The sequence below is a fragment of the Lampris incognitus genome, chromosome 1, assembly GCF_029633865.1.
Source record: "Lampris incognitus isolate fLamInc1 chromosome 1, fLamInc1.hap2, whole genome shotgun sequence".
NCBI lineage: Eukaryota > Metazoa > Chordata > Actinopteri > Lampriformes > Lampridae > Lampris > Lampris incognitus.
Window position 1 is genome coordinate 104,275,110 of NC_079211.1, and position 11,958 is coordinate 104,287,067.

At 47.0% G+C, this 11,958-nt stretch overlaps 1 protein-coding gene across 1 annotated transcript in view; it reads left to right on the forward strand.

Moving 5' to 3' along the window:
- Positions 1–11,958, forward strand: part of LOC130111450 (SCAN domain-containing protein 3-like) — a 29,323-nt gene that overhangs the window by 9,005 nt on the left and 8,360 nt on the right. The window contains 2 exon segments of the mRNA XM_056278649.1: positions 5,222–5,816; positions 10,066–10,270. Of these exon segments, the coding sequence (XP_056134624.1) occupies positions 5,222–5,816; positions 10,066–10,270 (800 nt within the window).

The following is an 11,958-nucleotide window of genomic DNA, read 5'->3' on the forward strand; positions in this document are numbered from 1 at the left end:
CACTGGAGCGCTGAGAAAGGACCGCCCCCACCCCAATCTCAGAGGCGTCCACTTCTACAACGAACTGCTTGGTTGGGTCTGGCTGGATGATGATAGGAGCTGTGGTGAAGCGGTGCTTGAGGGCTTGGAAAGCTGCCTCTGCTACAGGGGTCCACAGGAACGGTCTGGAGGTGGAGGTAAGAGCGGTTAGTGGGGCCGCAACGCAGCTGTAGTTGCGGATGAACTGTCTGTAGAAGTTGGCAAACCCGAGGAACCTCTGAAGCTGCTTATGGCTGGTCGGGCTTGGCCACTCAAGAACCGCTCTGACCTTGGCGGGGTCCATTCTCACCTGCCCATCGGCCACGATGTAGCCCAGGAAGGTGACTGAAGGGGCATGGAATTTGCACTTCTCTGCTTTTACAAAAAGGCGGTTCTCCAGAAGCCATTGAAGGACTTGGCAGACGTGCATGACATGCTCTGACAGGTCTCTGGAAAAAATCAGGATATCATCCAGGTAAACAAAAACGAAACGATCCAACATGTCACGTAGGACGTCATTGACCAGACTCTGGAAGACAGCTGGGGCATTAGTGAGACCAAACGGCATCACCAGATATTCAAAATGCCCCAGGGGGGTGTTGAAGGCAGTCTTCCATTCATCTCCGTCTTGAACCCGGACCAGGTGGTAAGCATTGCGGAGGTCTAGTTTAGTGAACACTGTGGCTCCCTGGAGAGAATCAAAAGCGGAAGTCATGAGGGGCAGAGGGTACTTATTCTTGACTGTAATGTTATTGAGGCCTCTATAGTCAATACACGGCCGGAGGGTCTTGTCCTTCTTGGCCACAAAAAAGAACCCCGCACCAAGGGGTGATGATGACGGGCGAATAAGACCAGCAGCCAAGGAAGCCTTGATGTACCTCTCCATGGACTCCCGCTCAGGCTTGGAGAGGCTATATAGGCGGCTGCTGGGGAGGGGAGCACCCGGCAGCAGGTCTATAGCGCAATCATAGGGGTGATGAGGAGGCAGGGAGAGAGCTTGCTGCTTGTTGAACACGGCTTGGAGGTCATGGTACTCTGGAGGCACCAGTGACAGGTCAGAGGTCTCAGAGCTTGACACCTGACAGGGGACAGACTGAGGCAGAGCAGACTGGAGGCATATGGCATGACAGACGGGACTCCAACTTGAAATTCTGGCCAATGACCAATCAATATGGGGACTATGCTTAACCAGCCAGGGATGACCAAGTATAATGGGAACAAAGGGAGAATTGATAACGAAAAAACTTAACTCCTCTTGATGGTTTCCCGACAACAGGAGGCGCACAGGCTCGGTCTTAGAGGTTATCCGGGCCAGGAGACCGCCATCCAGGGCATTAGCTTCAAGAGGCTGGTCCAGACTCAAAGTGGCAAGACCTAGCTGCTTCACAACACTTGCATCCAAAAAGCTTTCATCAGCTCCAGAGTCAATTAAAGCCAAAAGTTTAGTGGACTGACCTTTAAAACTGATGGTAGCTTGCAACTGGGTACGTGAATGAGGAGACAGAGGGCAGACAGTTGGGCTCACGAGGATCCTCCCCCTCCCTCGTGAGCCTGCTAGTTTGACGGAACGGTGAGGGCAGGAGGCGAGAAAGTGACCAGGCTGACCACAACACAAGCAGCTGTTCTCGGTGATGTGGCGTTTTCACATATTTTAGTATTGCACCTGTTAGGACTGAATTAACATGAATGTCACGTATCGGGAAAGAACCCAAAAGCAGACGGGACAACCAGGTAAGGGAAGAATCCAGTCTTTATTGAAGTGACCGATCTCGGGGGTAGAGCAGGAGGTGGCTCTGTGGCAGGTAGGCAGACAGGCAGAAGTCCATGAATGGCGACGTTCCAGCGAAGACTGGTCCATAGTGGAGGCCTTTTAAGGGTGGGGGCGATTGCCGGGGTGAAGGGGGGTTCAGCAGGTGTCAGCTGGTGTAGCAGGTGTCAAGGGCAATCGCTTTGATGTCAAGGGCGAGAGGCTGTGACAGTGAATTTGTACAGAGGTTATACGGACCCGAGTGTTTTTTTTATGTGATGTGTGAGTGAACTCACCAGAGCAATAGCAGCAGACAGAAGAGCAGACAGGAGAGGAGCTTTGCGTCATAGCCAGGAGCCACGACAGGTTACTGTCCTAGCAGGAGGGATGCCTGTCTGACCGGAGGTGTTGTCGACTGTGTGATAAACAGACCCTGGACCCAGTTCCACCTCTGGACCACACAAAATGTGAGGAGATTCCCTCTGCCACCCACTGTGTCGTGTACAATGCTGTCATTTTATTTTTAGTTTTACAGGCCCCTCTTCTTTCCACCGGCCCCTGCTAGTCCCGGACGGTCTCCGTCTTCTGATGGGGCTGAAATAATGTCCTCTTTATAGAAATACCTCCCAGCCTCCACAGTCCCTGACAAAAAGAAAGAAAGAAAGCCACTTTATTTTGTCGTTGTACCTTAATGAATTATATTCTTACAATGAATGTGCTCTCTGCATGTAACCCATCCATTTAGCCCATCCATGTAGCCCGTCCTATTGTATAGGAACGGTGGGTAGCTGCAGCACCCGGGGACCAACTCCAGTTCTTTTTTCCATTGCCTTGCTCAGGGGCACAGGCAGGAGTATTAACCCTAACATGCATGTCTTTTTGATGGTGGGAGGAAGCCGGAGCACCCGGCGGAAACCCACGTAGACACGGGGAGAACATACAAACTCCACACAGAAAAGACCTGGGTGGCCTGGGGTTCGAACCCAGGACCTTCTTGCTGTGAGGCAACAGTGCTAACCACTGGGCCACCATGCCACCTAAATAAAAAGAGTGTAATACATCAAATAACAAAAATAAAAAAATCACAAGTGTTCGACCTTTTTATGTGATTTTTCTGCTCCTTGCTGTTATGTTGCATTTTTCTGTGGTTTCCAAGAATTGAGGCTTATTCTTTCGATGGTCTTATTCAGATTCACTCTGTTTAAGGGGTGTAAGGTTAATTATAATGTGATTATGTCATGCACTGTGGAAGTAAACACAAGATGAGCGGCTGCAAACAAAAACACAGCTTTTATAAACAGCCTTGGAAATATTTTGGAAATTTTCCAAATAAATGTTTCCTGTTCCTTGACCAAACAGAGGAGATGAGTGTTGTGGGGAACGAAGGGTCAATCAAAAGGGCACAAGAAGATGTGTGTGGAAATGCAATCCACATATCAAGGCCTATGCTAAAAAGCGTAGGCCTGATATCGCTATTAATATGAACATGATGTAAACACAGAAAAGTAATTCCGTATTCTCAAAGATAGTTTTGTTTTGGGGTGTTACTCTCACATCCAGTTTTCTACAAGGGAGCAAAACCTGTACCTGCTGCTCAGTCAGCGGCTTGTCGGCAAGGTGGCCCAGTGGTTAGCACTGTTGCCTCACAGCAAGCAGATCCTGGGTTCGAAGCCCGGGCCGTCCCAGGTCCTTTCCGTGTGGAGTTTGCATGTTCTTCCCATGTCTGCATGGGTTTCCTCCGGGTGCTCCGGTTTCCTCCCACCATCAAAAAGACAGGCATGTTAGGGTTAATACTCCTGTCTGTGCCCCTGAGCAAGGCAATGGAAAGAAGAACTGGAGTTGGTCCCCAGGTGCTGCAGCTGCCCATTAATCCCATACAATAGGATAGGTTAAATGCAGAAGACAAATTTCATTGTAACCGAACAACTGACAAAATAAAGTGGCTTTCTTTCTTGTCGGTGTTTGAAACATCTTGATTTGGTGTGTGTTAATATGCTAATGTCAGTTTCCTAACATAATCCTAGAGGAAAAAGTGATGATTTCAAGCATGCCATACTTTGTTGTCAAGGTGTAATTGTTTATGTGAATAAGTTTATGTGAATGAGAGATGGTACTCATTGATTTCAGTATTCAATGCATTAGTATTGAACTAGGTATACAATTCAGGAGACAAAGAACGTCACCTTTTTTGTAAAAGGTGACGTTCTTTATCGTCATTTGTGGTAAACTTTACATGGCCTCCACCTTGCTGACATTCGTTGGAAGAGGTGAGGACATTGAAATCTCTCCTTTTTGTTACCGCTCTTTCAGTACGTTGGCATATCTCACTGATCTCCACAAAAGCATACACACGCCTGAACCCAGTGACTGTGTTGGCAAATTTCCCAGTTTCTCACCTCTGAAAGTTTGCACAATCTCATGAGAAAGTATGTCTTTAGTGATAACTTTAACACAAAACCAGGCGGCGAATTGATACAGAAACTATCTGCGGACGACCACTAACTTCCTCTTTGGCTAACCACGATAAAGGAAGTTGACATTAGTGTGTCTGATCTGTGGAGGGCCCTTATGCATTAATATATTATTAACATTGCATTGACACTACATCAATAAAGGTTAATTTCTACTCACTATGGGAGATAGTGAAGTTTCTGTATTTATAGTTACAACTCTGCACAAGCACAGCATGCAGAGATGTTCATCTTTTTGAGGAAACTAGACCCCTGAAAGTTATCAGGTAATGTGAACTGCAACGCATGTCACAGATTCGGTTTCCTTTTCTTATAAACACAACTTGGATGCTTGCCCTTTCTGTTTCTGGTGAATCCCTGGCTGGGTTTTTTCACCACTTGCGCAATTACGGGAAGGGGAAAAAGTAAACAAAGCTTGAACACTGCCACTGAGAAGAGAATCTGGCGTCAAATCATTTGTCAAACCGAGATAAGGCTGCTTTACTGTAAGTAGACTTGAGCGTCTAATCAGAGCTTTCTTTATTGCCCTTATTACTTCCTTTTACTCCCCTACCTATGCAATGCTCACAGATACTCATGGACTCTTTCAGATATTCTTTGTCATCCTACTGTCAGTGTGCTGTGTCCCTTGTGTTTTTTTTGTTTTGTTTGTTTTTTTGGATTTTTCCCCGTTTTCCTCCCCAGTTGCACTTAGCCAATTACCCCAGTGGTCCCCAACCCCCGGGCCGCGGACCGGTACCGGTCCGTGGGTCATTTGGTACCGGGCCGCAGAGAAAGAATAAATAACTTACATTATTTCCGTTTTATTTATTATCTGAGGCTGAACGATGTTTTATTTTGAAAAATGACCAGATTCCCTCTGTTACATCCGTCTATGACTCACTCTTGACGCTTGTCTCGGTCACGTGATACGTTGCCGCTAAAATTAAACCCACAAGCTTAGTAAAGTAAAAAACAAACGTCTTTGGAAAGTGTCTTTGCGAAGGGGAAAAGGCCCAGTGAGGAGACAGAAGAAGAGCCTACGACTTCCAAGAAAAAGAAAGCTGCATTTAACAGACAATACCAGGAGTCCTACTTAAAATATGGATTTATCGCAACAGGTGATTCCCGCGCACCAAGCCCGCTCTGCATAATGTGCGGCGACTGGCTCTCTAATGAGGCAATGAAGCCTTCAAAACGGCTTCGCCACTTGGAGACCAAGCACCCTGCATTAAAAGACAAGCCTTCGGAGTATTTTGAAAGAAAAAAGCATGAACAAGAAGGACAGAAGCAATTACTGAGGGCCACCACATCAACAAATGCGAGTGCACTGAGAGCATCATACTTGGTGGCTAATCGTATTGCTAAGGCTAAGAAGCCATTCACCATTGGTGAAGAATTGATCCTGCCCGCCACTAAAGACATTTGCCGTGAACTTCTAGGAGAGGCTGCGGTTAAAAAGATAGCACAGGTGCCTCTTTCGGCCAGCACCGTCACTCGGCACATTGAGGAAATAGCAGAGGACATTGAGACACAATTGTTGGAAAGCATTAATACATCACCGTGGTACGCACTCCAGGTTGACGAGTCTACAGATATTGACAACAAGGCAATTGTAACGGGGGCAGTCCTATGGTGTTCTATGCTGGTCAGCCTGCTGCACGCCCGTCACTCTATTACAAAGGCCCTGTGGCAGGCGATTGTATTCATGCAACCCAAGGGGAGTCGTGAAAGCAGTGTACTTCTTGTCATCTTCATGCATTGGGATGTTGAAGAAGCCAGAGGTGAGGTCCATCGTACTAAAGAGGCAGTTACCACCCAGCGCGGCAAGACAGTCCGACTGGTGTGGCAAGGGATGAGCGTCTTTCAAGGTCCGAGCATTCAGCCATCTGAAATCAGTGCAGATCCGAAGCCCGCCATCCTTCTTCCACACCATAACCAGCGGTGAAGCGTATGCGCTCGAGGACTTCCGGATAATCCCTTTCTCCTCCATATCAGTGAGAACCTGTCTCAACTTCTGATAGTGGGCTGGGGGAACCCTCCTGTAGGGCAAGCGAAAGGGGCGCTCATATGCGATGTGTGTATCCTGTGACCTCGCCACAGTCCAGAGAGTCCCTGGAGAAGATGTCATGGTACTCGGTGAGCAGCTGAGTGAGCTGGGACTTGCATGCCTCACTAACCTGACAGGAGCTGAGGTCAATGTCACTGAGTCCGAGCTCTGACAAACTCCTAGCCGGCTGGACAGGGGGACAGGCACTACCTGTGGCGTTGGACTCATGCCTCCCCGTAACTGATTGCAGTCCCTGGAAAACATTAAAGTCCTCAATCGCCAAGCATGGAAACACATCAGCCAACTTGCAGTTCCTTTTCAGCGTGATGGCTTTGTCAGACGGATTGACAACAGTCATGGGTACCCACCTATCACCCCAGAGCGGTGTGACAAGTCGACCTACGAGGACACCGCGTGGCATGGCCTTGGAGTCTGTCGGCTCCACAACAACAGTGCTTCCAGCTGACATAGGCACCTTAGCAGGAAGTCTGCCCCAGACTAAGTGCTCGTGCCTCGGTAAGAGTGTCACGGCCTGGGTGAGCTTAACAGTACCTATCTTATCAGGAACTGCACCACCCCTCCAGCGCTCTACATTCGTGAACATGGACAGGAACTGTTCAACGTCAGGACTAGATGGATGTTCCTGTCTGGACGCGATGTCCCAGTACTCAGTACCACTCTTGAGTACATGGGCCACATGTTTAATGACGTTTGTGCCGACTATCAGATCATCATGCTGACTGGGCACGACCAGAGTGGGTATGACAAAGGAAACACCATAAAGCTGCATGTTGAGGTCATAAAAACCATCAGGCCTAGTCTCCAGACCACCACAGCCAATCAAGACAATGTTCTCTTCAGGCTGCTGCTTCTCAGGTAGAACACCCCCAGAGCGGAGCTTCTCTACTGCATTTTCACTGATACTGCATGACATAGAGCCAGTATCCAACATGCCATTAAGCTGCACACTCTGGTTGACAAGAACAGGAGCATAGAACAAGTCATTGAAAGCCTGAATCCTCTGTGTCGCCTGAATGACCATACGCGAACCCTGAGGTGCTTTGGCACACTTGTCATCATACCATTTAGCCAGGTCGGAGACATCAGTGAGGGATACATCTACATTACCCACACCATCCCTCTCTAGGTGTGGGTTTAGTAGTTTAACGGACGAGACTGACAACCAGCTCTTCCACCAGGCTGAGAACGGAGCTGGTTGGGTGGCTGAGGGTGAGGACAGTCCCTCTTCCAATGACCAGGAGACAAACAGTTTATACATCGGTTCTCCCGGCTGCAGTGGGAAAATGTGGAGTGATCTGGAGACTTACAAACCCTGCACAACCGCTGCGGTGCGTCTGGCACCCGCCCTGCGGCGCTAGCTGGCGGTTGAGTCCGCGTCGGTGTCCGGACTGCAGCGCTAACTGGAACCTGAGTCTGCATTGTGACCAAACGGTCTAGCAAGCTCACCAAACTCCTCATATAGTCATCACCGCCAAAGACAGGTGCGGGAGACGGTGTAGGAGACCTTGCACAAAATGGTGTAGATGACGCATGAGCCGGGACGGGAGATGGCACCACCGGCACGGTCGTGTTCAAGTCGGGAGCCACGTCGACTACAGGGACATGAACCTGTGAATGGAACCTACGCTCTACCGCGCCTGCTTCACGTTGTCCACCTGCAGCAACACGGGACTTCCTCTCCAGCATGTGCTCATCAAGCCTCTCTTGGATCTCGCTAGCAGACCATTTCCCTGCGGACTTGAACTTAAAAACATTGGCAAGAGACTGATCTGGACAGTGTTTGATAAACATCATGCTTACCTCGTGGCTTGGCTCTTCAATACTACGGCCCTGCCACTTCAAGCATTCGTCAGCCACCTCCACTGTCTTATTAAGCCTAATCCAATACTCCATAGCGTCCTCACCTGGCTTGGGCAGCGTACTGTAAAAGTCCGCCAGGGGCATGCTCGAGTATGTGAGGTCACTTAAGTGTTGCTTCAGTACATCAAAAATAATGTGGGGGTTCGCTATGTGGTCGACAGATGTGTTGCGCAGCTTTATCCTCACCACGTCCCCTGCTTTCCCCATAAGCTTAGCTAGAATCTCATGTGACTGCTCACTAACTGGAATGGCTCGCTTCCTCAAATACAAAGTCATAAGGCTCTCCCACTCATGAACTGTAAACTTATCAGAGCTATCGCCCCTGAAAATAGGAGGCTCCCTAGCGTCTGTCTGCATTACTACTCTAACACTAGGCACTGTCTCCGAACGCTGTTCAGCAGACCTAGCACTGTCTGTGTGTGTGTTTCTAAGCATTTGTGTTTCCTGCAGCTTAGCAGTGATTGACTCTCCTATCTTCTCTGCTAACTGAGTAATGAGCGTGGCTAACTCACCCACTGGCTGCTCGCTGTTACCTAGCACAGCCCCTTCGCTGATACCTGGCCTGGCCCGTTCTACGTAGCGTGTGGAGGTGAACTGAGGAGTGCCAAATGTGGTCGGGTCTCTAGGTCCTGGTGCTCTGGTGTCTGGTTCCCCGTCCTCTAAGAGCTGCCCGAAACTCCTACCTACACCTAGCCGTAAACCCCCACCCACATCTAACTGGTACCCCCTCTCCATAGTACACTGGCGATCCAAAAGATCCTGATCAGCAATGTTACCCCCACCTACGTACGAACCACCCTCTGCCATGTTCCTACCTCTAACGCTCAGATAAAATAAAAAATAAAATAAAAAAGTGAAAAGCTCAATTCATTTAAATAATTGAATCTAGAAAGCACTAAGAGATTGAAACAATCACACACAATCAACAAATTCACCAATAGATTAATCACATATTCACATATCTAGTAGTTTACATCAATAGATTATTCACACGAGTCCTTCAATCACATCAACATTAACTTTTTTCCGTGTGTTTTTCTTCCTTCAATATATACAAATGTCCTGTTCACAAGCCCAGTCCATGGTAACTACAGCTATGACTGTCCAGTGTCCACACAGCTCAACTCCAGTCCACTGTAACATGAGTGTACAGTCTATAGAAATACCTGAGGACGTCTGGGGCTTGATGACGACAGCAGCCTCCCGCGGCGAGCAACTGATGTCGCTCTCAGGATCCAGGAGGGTCACGGCACCAATGTAACGGGGGCAGTCCTATGGTGTTCTATGTTGGTCAGCCTGCTGCACGCCCGTCACTCTCATCGTTAGTTCTGCGTTGTGTTCTAGTTGAGTGGGGCCCCAGGTGTTGTTGGGGGGGCCCTCAGTCTCTCATCATCATCATCATCATGATCAAGGAGGGGGGACACACAGGACTCTATTTGGCCCACCTTGCCATTTATTTTATTTTATTACGGACGTGGGGGTTGAAGCTCAACCACTGCCCGGACTTCACTCGTGTGCGTTAGAAGGAGAAACCGTCCACGGGACTCCGATGTAAGAAAGGATAAAACAAGTATTTTATCCCACAGCTTGCAGTATCTTCTTACAGGGATACTAAAGGTTACGTTCTCCTCAATCAGCAAAAACTGTGCTACGGTAAGAAACACGCGTGGCTCGGCTCGGTCGCTGCTTGACACTCCCCCCACAAAACAAAAATGGCCTCTCCCGCGTTCCCTCTTCCGTGTACCCACAAGACCTCTCTCTTAAAGCGACAGTACATGTATATGACGGTCGTTGTAAAACATACATAAAAGTAAATAATTACATAACATAAAATGTAGTAAACACAAATAACAGCACACAGACAGGATTTGGTGATATTTCATACTCAAACAAAATAAAATAAAAACATTAATTTTAACCTGGTTACACAATACTACTTGTTTATGTGCGATATCTTTATCAGGAGGATGTGCATGAGGATATGTTATGTGCACTATCGTTGCCAACCAAAACCACAGCCGCAGAACTATTCAAGTTGCTGGATGATTATATATCAGGAAAACTGAAATGGTCCTTTTGTGTCGGCATATGCACAGACGGAGCTGCTGCCATGACCGGACGCGATATTATGAACCCTACATAGGCCTCGCCAAAATCCCGTTTCTGGCTTTGTCACGTGTGCGCCACCGTAGCAACGCGAAAATATGTTGTTATGGGGTTAGCGCTCATCAAGGAAACGCTGTACACCCACAATTTAACCTGTCTAAGTTATCCACAATCAACATTAATATAATACCAATAACGTATCCAAGGAGCAGAGGCAGACCTTGTAACCTAAAATTGTTAGGTTAGTCAACTTAAGGCTATTCTTTCCCTCACAATCATAATTTCAACCCCATGGTTCACTTTTTAGACGATTCATAAGTTATGTAACTTAATATTTTGATTATTTTTAATCAAAACCAAAAATAATCTAGACTTCCTGCTTAATTTCGTTTTCAGGGCAAACACTTAAATCATAAGACAAACATCCTAGTCATGTCTTTCACTTCATTTACCAGAAAGTTTACATTTTCTACTATTAGCCTAGGCCTATAGTGTATAGTGCACAGTGTTGTATAAAGAAGGCCTGCTGAAAAGCTATAGGCTACTTGGGTAAAAGTAATGAAGTATCAGACATCGAAACTACTCAAGTTTCAATGAGCAATGAGGATCATGAACAGAGGAGAGCACATAAGACTGCCATTTTAATTATTATTTTGCCACTAGGGGGAGAAATTTACTAACTTTGGCGACCCCTCACTCTCGACAGGAGCGACTGCAATAATTGAAAATACCACCATTCATTTAGATAAAAGCAGATCTAAAAATAGGGTCCAGGGTCTTAAAAATTGAAATTCCCCTTTAAAGAAGACACGCCATGGATTTCATGAAATTTATTACAATTTTGACTGTATTATTACAATTCTAAAAGGAGAGAGAAAAAAATCATTAGGTTGCTACTGCATTTATAAAGGAGATTGGATGTACAGTATATCACACTATCATGTGCGACTAGTCTTGCTGGGATCTCGCAACTTAACACTTTGTTCCCTGATGGAACAGGGAATCTGTCTGGCCAGACAGATAAGCCAGCCCCTTATGTCTTAACATGACTCCTTACGATGGGACTGGACCTCCGCCAATAGGGGCTCAAGGCCCAACAACCGTTTTTGTTCTCAAGCTCTTTTTCAAATAGATGAATTCAAATAACACCGTCACCAACCTAGATTGCCATTCTAATGGCAAGGAGTCCCTGGGGTTCCTCAAGAAACCATAGTTTTGAGCTATAGGACCTGCGCCCAAGCAATGGAGCCCATTTCCTTTTAGGGAGTAGAGGAGCTTCTGCACAAAGCTAAGAACAGGGCTGAGCTGAGCTGAGCCAATATGTGGAAAGCTATAGCTTTTTTTTAACCTTCAACACCCAGGTACCTGACACAAATCAGTTCATGGAGGTCCATTTGTACGTCATTGGTCACTGGAAGGTGCTATTGCTGAATCAATATAGTTACCATATTTTTCGGTGTATAAGTCGCACCTTTTTACATAGTTTGCCAGGCCCTGCGACTTATACACAGGTGCGACTTATATATGAAAATATTTTGGCCTTATACACCGGTGCGACTTATACACCTGAAAATACGGTAGTTATTACTATTATTCATATTAGAAACAAAAGCAAGCACTTTACCAAGTATCACTTGTCCTTTTTAACTGCTAAAAAAAAATCTATTGACAACATGCTCGTGTTATGGGTGTGAGTCTGTCATAGG